Source organism: Dipodomys spectabilis, unplaced genomic scaffold (assembly GCF_019054845.1).
Source record: "Dipodomys spectabilis isolate Male_0828 unplaced genomic scaffold, ASM1905484v1 ptg000051l, whole genome shotgun sequence".
NCBI lineage: Eukaryota > Metazoa > Chordata > Mammalia > Rodentia > Heteromyidae > Dipodomys > Dipodomys spectabilis.
Genome location: NW_024870728.1, coordinates 5,256,620 through 5,277,026, shown reverse-complemented (window position 1 = coordinate 5,277,026; position 20,407 = coordinate 5,256,620). Strand labels below are relative to the sequence as shown.

At 41.9% G+C, this 20,407-nt stretch overlaps 1 protein-coding gene across 1 annotated transcript in view; it reads right to left on the bottom strand.

Moving 5' to 3' along the window:
* Col4a4 (collagen type IV alpha 4 chain) overlaps positions 1-20,407 on the bottom strand; it is a 129,953-nt gene that overhangs the window by 24,445 nt on the left and 85,101 nt on the right. The window contains exons 30-40 of the mRNA XM_042679354.1: positions 20,123-20,293; positions 19,405-19,548; positions 17,740-17,847; positions 16,038-16,219; positions 14,908-14,971; positions 11,417-11,491; positions 9,818-9,925; positions 9,485-9,592; positions 2,880-2,951; positions 1,560-1,688; positions 1,352-1,465 (exon numbers count right to left, since the gene is read on the bottom strand). Of these exons, the coding sequence (XP_042535288.1) occupies positions 1,352-1,465; positions 1,560-1,688; positions 2,880-2,951; positions 9,485-9,592; positions 9,818-9,925; positions 11,417-11,491; positions 14,908-14,971; positions 16,038-16,219; positions 17,740-17,847; positions 19,405-19,548; positions 20,123-20,293 (1,275 nt within the window). The remainder of the gene's footprint in view (positions 1-1,351; positions 1,466-1,559; positions 1,689-2,879; positions 2,952-9,484; positions 9,593-9,817; positions 9,926-11,416; positions 11,492-14,907; positions 14,972-16,037; positions 16,220-17,739; positions 17,848-19,404; positions 19,549-20,122; positions 20,294-20,407) is intronic.

Here is a 20,407-nt window from a genome sequence, read left to right as displayed (position 1 = left end):
TGATTGGCTCTCAGAGAACTTCTTAAAATTTTAGTGATTTGAAAGGCAAGGGACGTAGAGGATTAGAAGAATGAATGTCAATCATTTTACGGTGAAATATAGAGTACATCCCATGGAGCCTGGGTTTAGAAATGGTAAAGATCATGGGTTAGGAGCTATTAGAAATAATAAACCCTCGGGCTGGGAAGGTGGCTCAGTGGTAGAGCGCTTGCCTTGCATGCATGAGGCCCTGGGTTCAATTCCTCAGCACCACATACGCAGAAAAAAAAAGCTGGAAGTGGCGATGTGGCTCAAGTGGTAGAGCGCTAGCCTTGAGCTGAAGAGCTGAGGGACAGCGCCCAGGCCCAGAGTTCAGGCCCTCAACTGGACCCAAAAAATAAAAAATAAAAATAAATAAAAAAATAAAAAAGAAATAATGAACCCACACAAGACTTCATCTCTCTCCACGACATTTCCTTTTGAGAGATCAGCTTCTGTTCTTTATGTGTGGTGTCATCTCACTACTTTAATAAAACAGATGGATGGATAATGGAAAGATGGGATAGATGGAGGGTGGGTAGATGAATAAATGGAAGGAAGGAAGGGTGAATGGATGACTAATGGATGGATTGGTTATAAATCGGTTATATATTTTTGAAAAACTATGGCTGATAGAAAATGAATGTTCATGCAATTAAATATAGTACTCTATTTGAAAACAAGTATCTACAGACAGGAATAAGTTGATCACAAATACTTTTTCATTGGGCATTTATATTTCTGAGAATATTTTATTGCTTTGATTTTTTGTTTTGCCCTGGACAATTCTATTCTTCTTGAAGTTATAAACATCCCCAAATGATATTTATGTCTCTGTAGAAGAATTCTAGAAGCTTGTGAGAACTGCATGGGACAATCTGTGGGACTGAGATGACTCTTAAATAAAAAGTCAGCTAGCTTACAAGAGCTCCCCAAATCTTGCCCTTTCAGAAGGCATCCTTGTGAAGTGGTGAGAGGGATTACAAGCTACCCGCCTCTCAGGACGTCTGTGTGCAGCAGGCCTAGGTCCTGCCACCTAACGGGCACCTCTGAAGCCTCACTGAGCAGCTCCAAGTCGGTGATATGATGCTTGCTCTACATTCTGTTTGCATCTGGGCAGAGATGACAGGGCAGAGTTGACATAGAAGAGTCAGGGGCTGCTTTGGGACCTGAATATGGGGATGAGTGCCCACCACTACCCATATTCCACCCAGTCTGCCAAATTGATGGGGTTTCATGGGCATTGCTGCTCTGCCATGGTCTGGTCCTACAGTCCTATTGAGCTGGCAGCATCTAGAAAAGAGAGCCAGTCTCTGCCATCATCTTCTCATACCTCTGGGACCATCAGGGCCAGGAGGTCCCTGATCTCCAGATGGGCCTTGTTCAGGAATGTCACCCTCCGGAGCTCTTCCTGGAGCACCTGCAGGACCAGGTGGCCCGGGTGGCCCTGTGTACACACATGTTCACAGGTGAGCGACATTACATGGACCAAGTTTTAGAATTAATTGTTGAGAGAGGAGACAAAGCATGCTGCTTCTTACCTGGGGGGCCCGGGAAACCTTTTTCTCCAATAGGACCTAGAGGAGAAATTCCGGGGCTCCCGGGGTCTCCTCTCTCCCCTTTTCTCCCAGGTAGTCCCATTGGGCCTGGTGGACCCATTTCATACAAACCTTCATGAGGAGAAGAGCAGCAATATTACATTCTATTCTTATTTGTCAGCACATGGTGCATGAAAAATGCCTGCTGCCCCACAGGAGTGTGACAGAGAACTGGTGTGTACAAGAACACGCTCTGACTGTATTGGGGACAGGCAGGCATTGTGTCCCATTGCTGGATTGTCATTATCCTTGATGACCCAGCACAAGGTCAGCTCCAGGCTTTATTTTTTTTATGATTATTTCTCAGATTAAAGAATAAAAGAGAGAGAGAGAGTTTAGGGAACACCATCAATGCTCTAATTCTTTCAATGGGTAAAGCAAAAAGAAATAAGATACAACAATAAATCATTGTGAGTCAATTTCTTTGAAGTGGAAATAGCAACATAAAAAGAGTTATGTTTTGGAGTTTTCCTATTAAGGGGATAAACGTCATTGGTTTCTGGGAAGAAGTACATATTTAATCAGATATTTAATCGAAAAGATCTACTAAGCAAATCCAAAGTGATCAAATTCCAAATTCTATAAAGATTTCATCTCACCATCAAGAGATTTATACCTAGCCACACAATTATATCTTTATTTCCCACTCAAGTTTACATGTTGGTCCTACCTGATGCTTTGTCTGGTTATTATTTGGCTGAAAAAGTAACAACACAAATGTGTAATTTTTGGAACAGGCTAAAACCCCAAATATTGAAGATGAACCTGCTTTATCAAAAATAACAACAAATGGTTCTGGTAATTTTTCTTGGCACTGACATTAAAAGCTGCAAATGGTTCTAATCACATCCGTGTGGTGGTACAAAACATAGCTACACAAAACAAAACAATGCTGGGGTTATTTTTTATTTGTACCTGGACTATTTATTTGTTACTCATAATATCTAAAAATCCAGCTCCATGTAAGCAATGGTTCTTAGTGTTTTTAGCACAGAGCCTGTCTCAAAACCAACCAAACATACTGTGAGCCAATCATTTCTTCTTTTTTATTTGCTTAGCATCCTTTATATGTAAACGATTAGCAGTGCTAGAGATAATTGCAATACTGTGTCTGTAGATTAAATTGGTTGTTTTTTTTTTTTTTTTTTTTTTTCAGTTTTACTCTCAAGTCCTATGCAGAGAAGAAATAGGAGGAGAGTGCACTACTTTATCTCAGGGTCTTCTGAAATAAAGCTGATTCCTTCGCGAATGGTTTGATCTTACCTGAAGCACCTTTGCTTCCTTTTTCACCCTTCAAACCATGTAAGCCATTCAGGCCAGGAGACCCAGCAGGACCTGAAACACACCACAGGCCTGTGTCACCAAGACCAGAGAAGCCACTGATGGCTGATTTCTACTCTGGCCACAGATCCAAACCAGAGGGTACACCAAAGGCAATGGTAGACACATTCTGTCACCTGAACGTCTTACTGGGGATCTCATGCCCAGATACAGTCTAGAATCACTGCCTCTTGCAGGAAGTGACCTTTGATTTGATGATAATGAAATCACTGGAGATGAGGAGAAGAGTTCAGGTGGGAGCAAATCCGATCTCCTCCCATCCAGGTGGGTCTTTTCTCCCACCAGGGTCTGTGGGTCTTAACTTCTTCCAGTTCTTTCCATGTCAACACAGTAAGACAACAGGACAGCCATTGCATCCTGAGGACTACCTGTCCTCCCTGTCTCTATTTTAAGCACCCTGTTACCTGGGAAAATAGGTCTGCAAGGTCAATTCAACCGCAGGTATTTTTTTCCCAACACCTTTGTTCTGAACCATTCTGATACCTTTTGAAAACAATTGACCTGATATTATGTTGATCACTGAATTCAAGCTCCAGACTCTGTAAGCAGACATTAGTTATCCCATGGACGCCTCTGTCTTTGAGAATCAAGTTGTCACTGACCACTTCCACTTGAAACTTTTCTTTTAGGGCTTTCCACTGTTGGACTTTGTGTTGTAGTTCACTTTTTCAAAGGAGAGTTTTCTAACTGGCAAGCATCAACTCAGAGGAAGATGGAAGGAGGGAAGAGGATGGAAATAAGGGAGGAATGGAAAACGAATATGTTGGGGCTCCTCCTGATCCCAGTCACATGGTACCCCACCCATCTTCTCCACCCATCTTCTCCACCCATCCCTCCACTGAGGGATTCAGGAAAGAAAGCTCCTCTCCATACCTCTCTGGTCAAGTCTGGTGACTGTTCCATTTCTGGATGCTGCAAAAGGAGCTATTCTTTCTCACTCAAGACAGAAGGTTCTTGATACATAGTCAGACATTCACTCAGTTCAGCTTCAAATTTTTAACATTCGAGACAACTTTCAGCTTATATGACCAGACCTACATCAAGTGTCCCTCGCTATACCAAAGGTACCTACACAGGATTCCATGGACCAACCATACCTGTGCTGTGCTGTAAACAACCCTACCCTTAGCCAGCTGTCTCCCTTACTCATACATCAGAGAACAAGACCTAGTCCCGTGGGTCTTCTAGCCCCAGGCTCAGTGTGCTTGCTGGTACATAGTAATAGTAGATGTTCAGTGCGTGGTTACCTATTGAAGAAGTAAATGGGAAAGGGTAGACAAGGAGGGCCAGGCACCAAACAGGTAGAGAGAAATCTAATTCTTAAAAAGAGTGAATTATAATTTGTGTGCATACCACAACCTTTTTGTTTGGTTTCATGCTGGTCTTGGGGCTTGAATTCAAGAACTAGGCCGTGGTCTTGAGATTTTTATCTTTTTCGTTTTTTCCTCAAAGCTAGTGTAATACCACTTGAGCCACAGATCCATGGCTGGCTTTTTGATGGTTCATGTGGGATAAGAGTCTCATGATTTTTTTTTTTTTACCTAGGCTGGTTTCAAACTACAGGCCTCAGACTTCAGCCTCCTAAGTAGCAAGGATTACAGGTATGAGCCACTGGTGCTCAGCCACAATTAAAAAAATTATATATATATATATATATATATATATATATATATGGCAAATACAATTTAGAGAATTTGAAGGACTCCACTTATATATAAATTATTCAAGTGCTAAATATTCTCTGGGCATTAAATCAGACCCTCTGTGTACATCTAGGAAGCTGGTAGAGTTAGGTGGTTCCCTTCTATTTATCGCCAACATTTTAAAGAGACAATTGTTACCTTCTTTTTAAAAGCGTAACTTTAGGTCATTTCAAAGGAGCCATATGCTCTTGCACTTGGAAACAAAAATGGGAATAAATCCTTATTTTCTCTAAATCTCTTGTTTCCTAACCACTATTTAAAAAAAAAAAAAAAAAACAGTTCTGGCTTCACTTATTTTCCAGTCCTCTTTGCCTATTTTATGAGCCAATCTTTCAAGTGTGCACCAAAAGAACACGGGGACCTTCTTCAGCTGCCAAATCTGGATATTTATTGCAATCTATCTGAAATGATAATAAAATTTTGAGACTACTCTGCTCTTTCCATGTGTTTTGATCTCCAGCGTGACCTGACAAGATGGATGGCTTGGGGACTTGGCTGAGGGAGGAATGTCCCAGCCTCTGCCAGCTCACCCATTGTCACATCAACACATCCAGATCCTGGACTGTCAGGGCCCAGCCCCTTGCCATTGTTGAACTGGCCGACCCTTCTCTGACCCAATGTTATCTTTCTAAATTGAATGCAGCTACATCTGGGGAGGGTTTTAAGGGTAATTTTTCCTTTTACTGAAAGCTTTTATCAATCCCATCTCTAAATCAGAAAGTTGTTCATGCATAAAATATATACAGTGCAGATGAGAGGCAATTAGGCTAACAAAGCACATTCCTGGGTAATGAGGAATTTTTATTCACCTCTCTGATCAGCCTTCTGGTTCACGGCCATCATGTGTGGCTGCGTGGCTCTGCACGCGCAGACCAGCCTGCTCTTCCTCTACGCTGCCCCGGGACACTTGTGCCGTCTATCTGTGTGGGCAGCCCACTTTCTGTGACTAGATTCCTATTCTCAGAGTGTATTTGTTTTAAATCTGAAACCTGAAATGCTACCCTGTACCCCAGGAAAGGTACACAGCTTTACACTTTTAATGGACTCACCAACATAACCCTATTGGCTGGGACTTTCCTTGGGTTTTCACACTGGAAGTTCTCTATCCTAAGACAGTCCTTCAGACTTAGCTGGTCACCTCAGCTTTAAGGTAGGTAGAAACGGTAGATCTTTTGTGACTTAGAGGAAATGTTTGAAAATCATCAAAAATGATTCTTAAGTATGATCTAATTTTTTTAAAGTGCAGCAAACACATGAATGAACTAAGACATGGTTCCCTAGAGTTCTGAGATGTATTTTGTGATAAGGAGCTAACCAGAAATAATCTTTGATGTGTCAGAATAATGACATCAAATTTGGGAAGTGATGAGGAAGAGGAAGGAAGGGAGGAGGTGAAGAAACTACTCATGGAATATGGGGCTGGGAAGGTGGCTCAGTGGTAGAGCGCTCGCCTCGCATGCATGAGGCCCTGGGTTCGATTCCTCAGCACCACATAAGCAGAAAAAACCAGAAGTGCCGCTGTGGCTCAAGTGGTAGAGCGCTAGCCTTGAGCTAAAATGCTGAGGGACAGCACCCAGGCCTAGAGGTTAGGCTCCACAGCCAACCAAAAAAAAAAAAAAGGACAGAACATTTCTGTGGTTTTCACATCTCTAAGGCACATGGCATTTATTTCCTAGTAAAAGACAACTCAAAGCACTTTCTTTTCTTTTCTTTTCCTTTGTCAGTTGTGAGGGCTTGAAGTCTAGGCCTGAGCGCTGTCCCTCAGCTCTTCAGCTCAAGGCTAGCACTCTACCACTTGAGCCACAGTGCCACTTCTGGTTTTTTGAGTGTTTTAATGGAGATAAGAGTCTCATAGACTTTCCTGCCCAGGCTGGCTTTGAACCTCGATCCTCAGATCTCAGCCTCCTGAGTAGCTAGAATTACAGGTGGGAGCCACTGGCACCCAGCTCAAAGCATTTTCTTTAAGTAAAATTGTTTCCTTGTCATGACCTAAAACCCCCAGTGTACATTCTAGACAGCTAGTTGACTCTAGGTATCCATCACTCCAACCTTGAATAGACACCCAACTAAGAATTGGATGCTGTTCTTCTGGAGGGCATACGTATTTTAAAATCTCGGAATCAAGCCACTTTTAGCATATGTCCAAGTTAAAGTTTAAATCTGAGTGAGCACAAGCAGTACTCCAAAAAACCATATGGCCTGTTCTCACAGAGCAAACAACTTTTTGATTTCAGCAGCTGGTTTGTGCAAACAAGATAATCAGTCCCCTTGACTTATTTAGAACATACTTCAAATATTTAGTTTCTTAGTTCAAAGTGTTCCTGCTGGGGTATTGTTCACTTTACTATCAGCATGATATACTGCAACAATGAGTTTATACTGTAGGTAGGTATTTTTATTTTAGGAATGTCTTTTTTCCACTGTTTGGTTTTGTTCTGGTCTGTGAAGCCTGAACGTCCACTGGGCTGTCTACAGTGAAATACTGCCACTATGTGGTCAGAAGGTGTTACTATAATGCCCGTCTCTACCTGCTATGAAATTGTGCGGGGTTGATTCTTTACCTCCTCCCTGTCTCTTTTTAACAAATTATTTCATTGCACAGAATTGTAATGTAGATAGTGATTACTTTTCAAGTCATTTATAGAACCAATTCTTAGCTACTCATTTCTGTTAGTAATATCATACTGAAGTGAAGTGGTAAATACAAACCTAAGTAGGGCACTGGTGGCTCATGCCTGTAACCCTTGCTACTCAGAAGGATAAAATCTGAGGATCATGGTTCAAAGCCAGCCTGAGCAGGAAAGTATGAGACTCTTATCTCTGATTAAAAACAAAACAAAAACAAAAACATAATCCTCAGGATAATGCCCAGCTCCTGAGTTCAAGCCCCAGAAAGGGTACAATAAAATAAATAAGTAAGTAAATAAATAAATGCAAGCTCAAGGGAAAGGAGCTGAATCACTAATAGTTACCTGAGCCTTGTCATTTGGGTCAAAGTAAGATTGTACTGTGGCACTAAGATACTCAGAAGTCTTTAGTATTCTAAGTCCTTGCTCTTCTACTAAACTGGAAGGCTGAGAAGTGGAAAGACATTAGAAGGAGTTAGTAACAGAAAATGCTTTCTTTTGTTTTGTTACCAACTCCTTCCAGACACAAAAGGATGTCAAAAAATAGTCCCAGAGAATGCATGACTTTCCAGAAACAGGAAATGGCCACAATCACCAGAAGGAAAAGGTGTAAATAGCAGAATGATTGTTTTGTTTGATAGTCTGAAATCATTATGAGTAGCTGTTCTTCACATTGCTAAACAAAAAACAAAACAAAACAAAAAATCTTCAATGCAGAAGGAGAACAGTATTCAGCTATTGTGTTCTGTTATGGAAACTTTTCCCATGATACTATTTAATTGTGTAGAAATCCATGAGTACTGACTCTTCAAAGTAAATACCTTAACTCTGTAGAATTACACTGAGGAATACAAGTCATTTTACACTTGCTAAAATACTGGAAATGTTTGAAGGCTGTCAATGAGAGGAGAAGAGGGAAAAATAGAATTTGGATCTTGCAAACAATAACATGATTTAGTAGTTTCTAGTTCTGAGAAGAGATCATTTCATTTTATCCACATTTGGTATGTATATACATATATATACATATGTGTGTATGACATATATATGATTGACATATATGTGTGTTTGTCACATAAATGTATATGACATACACATATATATGTCAATGAGTAGAGGGCAAGAGAAGAGGGAATAACAGGAAATAAATGAAGGGAACTTGGCTACAGAGACCTACCAAGTAAGCTGGAACCTTCAACTATTGGCTGAGATGTAGGCCTTGACCATCAACTAGTGACTCTGTAGTACAATAATTTGAGTATTTATTTAAGTTATTAGTTTATTATACATTCATTCATTTGTTTATCCTGACACCCAAAATACTCATTGTATATTTACAAGGTACCAATCATATTAAAAAGATCCTACTTTAAAAAAAAAAATCCTATTCTATTTGGTAAGAAGAGTCTCTCAGCAAACATATGTGATACAGGGTAGGTATTATGCTAGAGATATAGAGAAAATTTTCATGGAAAAGGCATTATTTTTCCAAAATAAGAGAAATGAACTGAAGGAAGCTAGATATCATAGATGAATGTGACCATAACAACCATATTGTATTGTAGCATATTATATTCACTTATGACCACTCCTCTATGACCTTTAAGATCCAAAGAATGCATGCATGAAGTTGGCTTCTGGAACAATGATAATGAATACTCGCTACTCTTTCTCCATAATACCTTGTCCTTTCCTCTCATCCGCTCCGCAGCTATCACAATAGGGAAATATATCTTTATTTACATATATTTCTTCAATGTCTATCTCTTTTGCTAGAAAGTGAGCTCCATGAAGGCAGGATATATGTCTATTTTTCTTCAAGATTATATTCCCGGCTTCTAACCCAGAATCTAGGACGTGAAAGAGTTAAGACTATCTCTTTAGAGAATAAATAGATAGACCTGACCTCGTTAAAAACAACAACAACAACATTGGCTAGATGTGCTGAGAAATGAGGTAGACAGAGAGTATCCTGCATCTTCACCAGTAAAAGGTAGTTCAGTCTTGAATCAGGTCAATCAATGCTTATGTGGGCACTGTCTGAAGCTCTGGGTAGGGCAGTTAGGAAGAAGTTGTTGGCATCCAGGACAGAGTGTCATGACCCGGAGCACAGCTACCAGCTCAGGAAAGCCCTGTGAAGTTACTGTCATTGCGCTGGGCACTATCATTCTGAGAGGCTGGGCGCCTTCCAACTTACCTTTCACTCCTGGAGGACCTGGAATGCCGGGGTTCCCTGGGAGACCTCTAGGCCCAAGGTCTCCCATGTCTCCTGGTTGGCCCTCCAGCCCAGGCAGCCCCTGTTCACCTGAGGGTAACAGGGAAGAAGGACGCTTGACACCATGTTGGAATGTTAGGGGAATTGTCTTACTTTACTCCCCGATATTGGGGCAAGCACTTACCTACAACTAACTTAATACAAGGAAGAATGGGGAGGACATTTAAGTGACTGGTCCAAAGGCACAGGGGTAGGAAACAAAGCAGCCCATCTCAAAGCAGGTTTAAGGGAATGCATCAGGTTTCCTGACTTTACCTGGACACCCTGGGGGTCCCATGGAGCCAGGTGGTCCTGGTCTTCCAGGGGGTCCTCTCGGCCCTTGATCTCCAGGCAGTCCTCGCTCTCCTGGGGCTCCAACATGTCCTAAAGAAGGAATGGCCCTCGTCTAAGTAGCTGTGGGATGCCTGTTTGAGCTTCTGATCATACTTTTTTTATGTGTGTGCGTGCTGGTCCTAGGGCTTGAACTCAGGGCCTGGGTGCTGCCCTGAGCTTCTTTTGCTCAAAAGCTAGCACTCTACCAGTTGAACCACACTTTTGGCATGTTGGTAGTTTATTGGAGATAAGACTCTCACAGACTTTTCCTGCCAGGATGGCTTTGAACAGCAATCCTCAGCTCTCAGCCTCCTGAGTAGCTAGGATCACAGGTGTGAGCCACTGGCACCCGGCACGTGCTATACTTTTCTACCCTAACTCTTGTATTTTCCCATTGCAAAGGAAGTATATCGGGAAAAAATCTGGCAAACAAAATGCCCTTAATCTAGTTTTCTATTTGAATGCACATGTGCAAATAATACGCATGATTTTATTTTCTAATTCTAAAATTAGTGTTGTATCATAAGAATTGTTTTTTAAGTTTGCCACAGTGTATCAATTTTAAAATGACTGGATTCTATTTTACTGATTCAATCTCAATTAAATTAAATAATCGAATTTCCCCTACATTGGCCGTTCAAGTTATTTTTAACTCCTTTTACTATTACACATAATGTTCTTTATACAGCTTTAATCAATTCTTTCCCTATTAAATTATTTCCTTAGGAAAAATTCCTGGCAGTAGAATTTCTAGATGGAGAGGGTGATATTTTGGCTCTTTACAAATACATTGTTAAATGATGAAGTATTTTAAAGGAAATCATAGCTTTCATAGATTTCTATCCCTAGATACTTTAGGAAGTGAGCCTGAAAAAGAATAACATTTTCCCACACTGCCAAATTAACATTTTTGTAGCCAAGAAACCCTAATAACACTCCTTAAGCTCACCTTAGATTCATCCCATACTTGTATTTCCCTATGATCCCCGTAATCACAGTTCATTTATCCACACCACATTCTATGCCAGAATTGTACATTGCGTGTAGTGGACATGTCCACAAAAAAGAAATAACAGCAGCAAAAAAAACCCCCAAAAACCAAAAAACCCAAATATCTAAGCCAACCCCCTTCCCATGGCAGTGTCTAGTGAAAGAGAATAGCTCAGCAGTTCTAGAATATTCTAAAACAAGCCATTCTGGAGTTGGTTCTTCTCTACTCATTGGGAGAGAAAGGGTTTCCAGGATAACCTGTGGCCACCTAAAATGATAGAGATCATTTTTTTTAAAAGTCAGTATTCACTTTTGATTTTAGGATGATGTGGGAAGGCCAAGGCGAATGGATTGCTGTGTAAATGTCATTAGTCAGGTGACCGGTGGTGGAAGGCCTCCAGCCCACCCAGTACTGAGCCTCCCACGAGATCCTTTCCATGCAAACCTCATTGGGGTTAGTACAATCACCACTAGTCAGAGCGGGGGTGGGGAAAGTAAGTTCTTCATTCAAGCTCTTTTTTTTGTTTTAAACAGACACATTTGTAGCCATACCTGGACATCCAAGGCTGCCAGGCTTGCCCTTTGGCCCTGGTAGACCATACAGACTGGCAGGGTCACCTTTGATTCCTGCGAGTGACAAAATACAAAGGATGTTATTTATTTGGTCTCATATACATGTCTGGAAAATCCCCATGGTATTTGTCTTTAGAAATTTCAAGTACTCAAGGGGAGACATTTTTTGATGACTTTTTTTTCTTAATAAGAACAAATGGTAATATGAATACAAGATGTGATTTAAATGCCACATAGAACAATTCCACAGTTCCCAACAATCTACAAATCTTAGTAAGCTTGTATGCTTAAAGTCCCTTACTAGGTTTCAAATTTAGGTTGCTTTTTAAGAAATTACCAGGCATTAATCAATTCTCTCTTTCTGTTTGTTTTACAGACAGAAAGTGGAAATCATTTCCCTTCCCCTCCTGCGATTTCATTTCAAGATCTCTCACAAGAAAGCTCAGCCAGCCCAGTGTCCTTGTAAAAATAAAATCACAAAGGCATCCTTTCTTGAAGATTTGACCAATGGGCAACGTGGACCTAGTCTCACAGGGCTGCTCAACAAGATACAAAGACTTATGTTGTTTCTAGTAACATAGAGGGCTCAAGGTAGAGTGGGAGGGAAGGGCAAAGCAATAGATGGGGTTATGAGGGAAGAGGGGTAATTGAGGTATGTTTTATAGTATCTGCCTACTAACATGATAGCATGCCTTATGCCTGCGTGCTGCCACTCTGGTCCTACTGAGCATCACAGCTAATTGCTCATTGGGGTAGGAATCTGGTTCTTCTCCAGTTAGCCAGTCCTTCTCAAAGAAGTTGTAATTTCAAGAAACAAGAAGGTGAGATCCTTGGTTGTTGGATGGTTATGGTTTGCTCTGATGAAGAACATGTTGGTGATAACCCATACTTATCCCAAAATACACAAGAAAGGGATACTAGAAACTGACAAAGCCAGGTGATAGATCAGTAAGTGAAAACCAGATTGTGGAGAGAAGCACAAAAGCACAGGTTGCTAATGGCTACATTTCTTCAGCCTCACTGTCTAGAAGAACTCTTAACTCTGATTTGGTGGATCCATGAAAAATAGCTCCGATTTCAAGTATTCTGAGTACATTTTGGCTTCCTGTAAGCATAGGCCAATATAAGCATGAAGGAAAGTATTTTTTAACTATGAACAAAGAAAGGGATGATAATAAATCCATATGAATTTAGAAGATGAATGAGTTCTGAATCACAAGATATCAAAAACTAAATTTGAAATTCTCACTCTTTGTAATCATAGAACTAGATTATTCTTGTTGAATCAATGGCCGTGCACAGTTCACATTTTCATATAGCAGTTTTGTTATTTACTGAGTGTGTTTCATAAAGGATTTACCATTAGTGGTATATTTCCTGTGGCTCATCCATTAGGAATTTATATTTTAAAGTTAGTTATTTTCATTTCTATTAAAGTAATCTGTAACTGAATATCATACCTGTGAATTCACAGTAAGTGAGGTGAAGTCGAAAGTAAGGAAGATGAGTAATTTTCAAGTAGATTTAAAGAAACCCAGTGATATATCAAGATAGAGGACCTATTCAAGGTCCTATACAAACACTGTAATTTAAGATATCCTGCCAGGCATTGTGGCTCATGTCTGTAATCCTAGCTACTAAGGAGGCTGAGATCTGAGGAGTTGAGGATCTCAGTTTGGAGCCAGCCAAGGCAGGAAAGGCCATGAGACTCTTATGTCCAATTAACCACCAAAAACGCCAGAAATTGTTCTGTGGTTCAAGTGGTAGAGCAGTAGCCTTGGGTGAAAAAGCTCAGAGACAGCACCCAGGCACTGAGTTTAAGCCCTAGGGCCAGCACAGAAAAAAAAAAAAGGAAAGTAAGAAAGAAAGGAAAAAGATAAGTCAAGATATCCTGATTGCCCATTGCAACAATGAGATGTACAAGTCGTTACGTCGAAAATGAACTTTACAACTTTGGTGCAGGGCGAGGGGTGGGGGGTGGGGGGGGAAGGGTGTGAGGATTGGGTGTGGGGGGAGGATGGGATGGGAAGGGGAAACAAAGGAGGAGGCTACAATGCTTGATAAGAAATGTACTCATTATCTTGCCCATGTAATTGTAACACCTCTGTATGGTATTTTCACCAAAAAAAAAAAAAGAGAGAGAGAGAGAGAACAATTGGGTGCTGGTGGCTCACACCTGTAATCCTAGCTACTCAGGAGGCTGAGATCTGAGGATCTTGGTTCAAAGCCAGTCCCGGCAGGAAAATCTGTGAGACTCTTACCTCCAATAATAATTTTAAAAAAGATATCCTGATTGCAGTTTGAATAAAGAGTTAATAAGATCTCTCCTTCTCTAAGGACAATTTTAAATCTTGATTCAACTTTCTATTTCAGTTTCCCTGAATATCTGTTAAGGGTAGAATGCCTGTTGTGTTTACAAGGCAAAAATTTGGGGGGCACAAGATAAGTGAAGGCCAGGGGAGTCAAATCTACTGGTCAGTCTGTTTTATAAATAAAGTTTTATTGGAACATACCCTCTCCTTTACGTTCATATAATGTCTATGGCTGCTTTTATATTACAAAAGCACAGTTATGTAGTTGTGAATGAGCCATATGCCCACAAACCTGAACATTTTTATGATCCAGCCCTTTGAAGAAAACAGAAATTGCTATTACAATTTGCAATCGCAATTACAAATTTCCACTGACTCAGAAATTCTTAAGTAAACTGTGAACACCTAGTGGGAGTTGATGGCTTTGGCCATGATTCCTCTAACTGCATGATTCTCCCTATCAGCTTAGTGTACACAGTTCTCAAAAGAGAACCTGGCTTCAATGGGACTTGGGATTTCCTGTGGGACACTGCTCATGGGAGTGGGTCTGGTCTCGAACCTACATTGTCATGTGAGTGGCTGTGGATGTCAATGGATACTACCCTCCCAGTGGGTGGATTGACCCAATGAACCTGCAGCATGCTGTTTCCTGTATGGATCCTTTGAAGCTGAGTGACAGAAGAGTATCCTTCGGGTCTTGGGTGTTTTTTTATTATCCCATAGAGTCTTCTTAAGAAGAGTCCGGCTGGGTACTGGTGGGTCACACTTAAAATCCTCGCTATTCAGAATGCTGAGATCTGAGGATTGCAGTACAGTCTAGACTGTGCAGGGAAGTCTATGAGATACAGATGGGAGATATTCGTATCTCCAACTAATTATCAAAAAGCCAGAAGTGAAGGTGTGGTTCAAGTGGTAGAGAGCCAGCTTTGATTGGGAAAGCCAAGTGAAAAGATGAGGTCCTGAGTATAAGCCCCCAATACAGGCACACACAAACATACACACACACACACACACACACACACACACACGCACACACACACAGAGTCCCTTGTATGTTCCATTGTGTTTGATACCCTTTGTTCGTTATTCAAAAGTTGCCTATTCACAATGTTACAAGCACCCAGGACTAGACATTTGAGATGAATTTGTCTTCTGTACCTTTGGGTCCTCTTCCTCCATCATTTCCTGAGAATCCACGTGGGCCTGGGAAACCTGGTTCACCCTGATGATTTAATGGAACAGAAGTGAGGCTTTGTGTTTCCTATGCAGAACTCAAGCTACCCACTTACACCTTTGTGCAAGTAACTGGCTTATGGAACTTACAATGGTAAAGAAATGTGTTTAGCTTTTAAAATTTGATAAAACTCCCCTAGAAAAAGAGCTACCAATGCCAACAGATATTCCTTTTCTTTTTGTCAGTTGTGGGACTTGAACTCTGGGCCTGGGAGCTGTCCTTGAGCTCTTCAGCTCAAGCCTAGCATTCTACCACTTTGAGCCACAGTGCTACTTCTAGTTTTCTGGTGGTTAACTGGAGATAAGAGTCCCACAGACTTTACTGCCTGGGCTGCCTTTGAGCCATGATCCTCAGATCTATAAATATATATATATATATATATATATATATATATATATATATCCATATATGTAGATATATGGATATGTAGATATATATCTTGAATTTTAAGTTTCAAGCAAATGACTTGATACTAAATAAAGTATTATAAAAGTCATATCACAAACTTTAAAAACCGATCTCATCCCAAAAGATATATAGTTAATTTTGTTATGCATTTTTAGGAGTATGATGAAGCTACTACATCTATTATATTTCCTTTTAAGAGCTATGCAACTCATGATTATGAAGGGGAAATAAACTTACAACAAAAATCTACAGTGTTTTGAATTAGATGGGAAAGCTTAGAATCCAGAATTGGAGTGTTGTTATTTTATTTTATTTTTTAAGGATGACATTCCCCACCCCCACTTCCAGTAAACCACTGGTCATGTGACTAATTTTTATGGTGTGATGGAAAAACTGTGCAGGCTTATGCAGACAATGTGACTTGTTTAGCCACATTACAGGAGCCAGTCATGAGCACTGGTTGGAAATTTCATTTATATTATGTTCTTCCAGAGGGTTCTATTTTTTCTTTATGCACTCCTTCACTTTCCAGCGATCAGTACAGGACAGTGATATGTACTCTGGCAAATCATAACTCCTCCCGAGACACTGACAGCATAAAGGGAAAGGATTACTTCTCTTCCCTCGTGCAATAGCAGCCCCTTACCTGGTCCCCGGGTAATCCTGGGAAACCAATGACCCCTCTGAGCCCAGGTAAGCCCGGAGGGCCGGGGGGTCCAGGGAGTCCAGGCTCTCCATTCTTCCCAGGCTCCCCTCTGTGAAGGCCAGGTGGTCCGTGTTGTCCCGGCTCTCCTCTTCTCCCTGGCAGCCCGGCACTTCCTTTATCACCTGATGAAGTTGCAAGTGTTACAAGACTCTTGGCTGAATCTTGGGCTAGGCAATGGTTATAGTGGAAGGCTTGGTCCAATGTTCAAAAGAGGAAGCCAAAGGCATGTGGAATAGTGGAGCTTTTGCTAAGCCACATCTCGATCATTTCTAGTTCTGATGACCTCACTATGAAATATGTGGCCTAAGAATGGACTCAGAGCCATCCGATGAAAGAGGGAACATGTTCCAGCATGTTCATCTTACCTATTGCCAACGTTCACTGTTTGTAATGGAGAGTTCTAGGCCAGAGGATTAACTACAGGAAAATAAAAATATCTCTCCCTAAAAGCTAATTAAAGCGAAGGCCAGCCCAAGCACCCAGGCCTTGCACAGATGACACCTGAACTGGAGCAAGAATGTCAAAGTCGTTGGCATGGGGTTCTTTTGAGAACCAACAGGATGCCATAGGGGTACGAGTTCAAAAGACTTGGCTGCCTTGTATGTGCAGATTTAGAACTGGCATGTGGACATGATCTCAAAGTGATTCACACTCATCGAGGTTTGAATAGTACTGGTCAAAATGCTCAGGCAGACAGTGTACTATTCCCTTCAAGACCAATTATCTCAAACACAAGCCCAGAACCAGTATATCAGATAAATCTCAGATTAATCTCAGCTTGACAAACTCAAAATTTCCTTTCTTTCCCTCCCTCCCCCTCCCTCCCTCCCCTCTCCCTCCCTCCCTCCCTCCCCTCTCCCTTCCTCCCTCCCTCCCTCCCTCCCTCCCTCCCTCCCTTCCTTCCTTCCCAGGCAGTTAGAAGCTGAGTTACCACTTCAGCCTGCAAATGGTTAAAGGGAACTTTAGTTCAGCACCACAACCTCTACTTTGTACTGCTGCCCTGTGTTCTGAGCCATTTTCCCCTGCAGTCACCTTGCAGCCAGCGTGGAATCCAGGAAGGACAGGATTCACTGATAACATCTTGTGTCAAGAGTCAAAACTGCTCCCCGCAGACCACAATGCCTTTCTCATAGTGACCAGGTGCCACTTGACAGCACTGAGATGATCGACCAGACCAAGGCTGTCATGGGACTCTTGAGTTACTACCCATTGAGTAACTACTACTCATCCCAGCCCCATTCCCTCTCTATTTGAACCTAGACCCCAGGGATGGGCTGAAAGCCTCTGTCTCTCCCTACAGCATGCCCTATGCTACATTAAAAAATAAAAAGTCATCTTTCTCTGTCCTTTAGCACTACTGTATTTGACCATTACGGCAAGTGAGCAGACATGAGAGGCCAAAACCCTGGAATGAGTCCTCAGGCCTAGAACTCCCATCGACAAACATAGTTTTCAGCTAAGTAAACACAGAAATGCAAAAAGGTCATCACCAACTTCATTCAGCATCAAATTGAGTTGAGAAATGATCTTTCATCTTTCCTAATTCCCTGTAAGTGGGCAGCATGTCTGATCTACACCACTGCTGGAATGTTTTCTACAGAACTCATTTTATCTGGGGAAGATAAAAATCTCCCATCTTTACCTCTCGCTCCTGGGAACCCATTCTCTCCAGGAGGTCCTGGTTCCCCAGCCTTCCCCTTTTTTAAAAAGATGGCCATTTCTCCTGCAGCTCCAGGAGGTCCTCTTGTTCCTGTAGGTATTCATTATACAAGGGAAAAACAAACACACATATTACCCACGCAAGTCATCGGTTACCATGTCGCATTCCCACTTACAAATCCCCTTTCAACCTGCTCAACTGTATGCCTGAGAATGCATGGTGAGTTATCAGCTAACTAATGCCCAAAGGAAGCTCTGCCCCTTTGACACTGTTGTTCCTGCTAGTCTGACTTTGGGATGATTTGGGGGCTGGTCCACTATGAGTGCTCAGTGAAGGCTTGCTGCAGTCAGCCAAATGGGTCTCAGGGTCTTTGGTGAGTTAAGTTGCATGGGAAAATCCAGTCTACATTACAGCTTATCATGTAGGATTTGAACGTCCCATCTCCAATGACTAGACTCATATCTTCCCCATTGGAAGACATCTCTATTCTCATAGCTATTGTACCTATGTGGTCTTATCCTAAGAACATTCTCCTTTGGTCTCACTGTGAATTCCTAGAGACCTGTATAGTTTATCATGTCCTAGTGTATTTTTTTCTTTTACCCCTTTGGGAGGGTAACAGAGGCACAGAATTGGTGGGACAAAGGTTGGACAAATGTGGTAAGGATACTAGACACTGTGTTGAAAACTATACAACTCATGGGTGGGGATGGGAGGGAAACACTGGGAGAGAGCAAGGGAAGGGGTGACACTGTGCAAAAAGATCTATTCTTTATAATTTATGTACCATAACCCTTTGGTACATCACGTGTACAATAACAATAAATTAATTTAAAAAAATTAGGTTGAAGTTGTGGCTAGGTGGTGATTGCCTTTCTTGCAAACATGAAGCTCTGGGTTTAAATCTCAGCACTGCCAAAATAATAATAACAGTAATAGTAATAGTAATAATAATAATATTCAAAGAGTGAATGCAACTATATCGCTGACATTAATACAATTTTTAATTCTTGGTGGAAAAAATTGTATAATCATCTAAACACACAGCAAACATCACTAATTTAAGGTAGCAAAGAGCGATTTTTTTGATTCCTCCATTCTACATAAAAAAATGTATAAACTAACAAAGAAAGAAATAATGGAAGAACAAATCACTAAAGAAGAAAAAGTCATTTGAGTTAAACTGAGAAGCTTTATGGACAAAAACTTCCTTTCTAAGAATTGTCAAACATTACTCTCAACACTAGAAATATTGAAGTAGAGATGACACGGAACATGGAAATTGACAGTCACAGCACTTCCATTTTTTTTTTTTGGGTCCGGTCGTGGGCCTGAACTCTGGGCCTGGGCGCTGTCCCTCAGCTCTTCAGCTCAAGGCTAGCGCTCTACCACTTGAGCCACAGCGCCACTTCCGGCTTTTTTCTTATGTACTGCTGAGGAATCGAACCCAGGGCCTCAGGCATGCAAGGCAAGCGCTCTACCACTGAGCCACCTTCCCAGCCCCGAAAGGTTTTTTTTTTTTTTTTGGTCGGTCGTGGGGCCTGAACTCTGGGCCTGGGCGCTGTCCTTCAGCTCTTCAGCTCAAGGTGAGTGCTCTACCACTTGAGCTACAGCGCCACTTCCGTGTGCGTTGTTAAATGTGCTTACCTTTGGCACCTCTTACTCCTTGGTCTCCTCCAAAACCAGGCCAGCCCTTCTGTCCAATTTCTCCCTTTCTGCCAGGCAGACCCTCTTGGCCTGGAAGTCCTCTTTCCCCAGGAAATCCAGGGAAACCAGGCAGGCCCCGGGGCCCTGGTGAAATGAGAACATTAATTGTTTAAGGAAAACGCTGGAGAGGTTGGTGCGGTTCTTCCGTAGGTGTTCCTTGTGGTTCACTTAGAATTACAAAGGCCCACAACCTTCTAGGCTTGCACTGAAAGTAGACAGTCGTTGTCAAACTCATCATGGCTGCTAATGGTTTTGCCCTCTCACCCAGTCCTGCTTTCTACCTATGGGTACAACATGTAGACCCTAACACCTGGGGTTCTAATCCCATCAAGTTTTCATAGCAGGAGGCTAGAGGCCCAGCCAAAGTGAAATGTATTCCCTTGACCTAGGACTCCATTGGGTCTCACAGTCCTCTGAGCTGAAATACCTCTGATCTCATGAACTCAACATCCCTGGACCTTTCAACCATTGAACTCCACCAAGATATTCTGCCACTGAAAATACCAACAGGAAGATAAGGGAAAGGGAGGCACCAGTAAGGGGAAGACAAAGTCAAGCTAACATAATGGCACATGCTCCAAGTGGGGTCCTAAGTAGCAGGCTTTTCTTGATCATTGATTCATAAAATGGAAAGCAATACTGACAAAGTGCTACTTACCCTTTGGGCCTGGAAGACCAGGTAACCCATCTTCCCCAAGGGGGCCTGGGATTCCTGGAGGTCCTAGGAACCCATCGGCTCCAGGCAGACCCGGGGGTCCAGGGAAGCCCTTCATTCCAGTGGGTCCAGAAGGCCCTGCTTCGCCTCTCTGGCCTTTCCAACCTGGGGCACCTGAGGTACAACCAGATATGCGGACTGAAACCTCAGCAGGACACAGAGACTCCAGAAATGCAAATTAGTTCATCCAAAGCAAAACAGTACTCATTGGCTTAAAACAATAGTAGC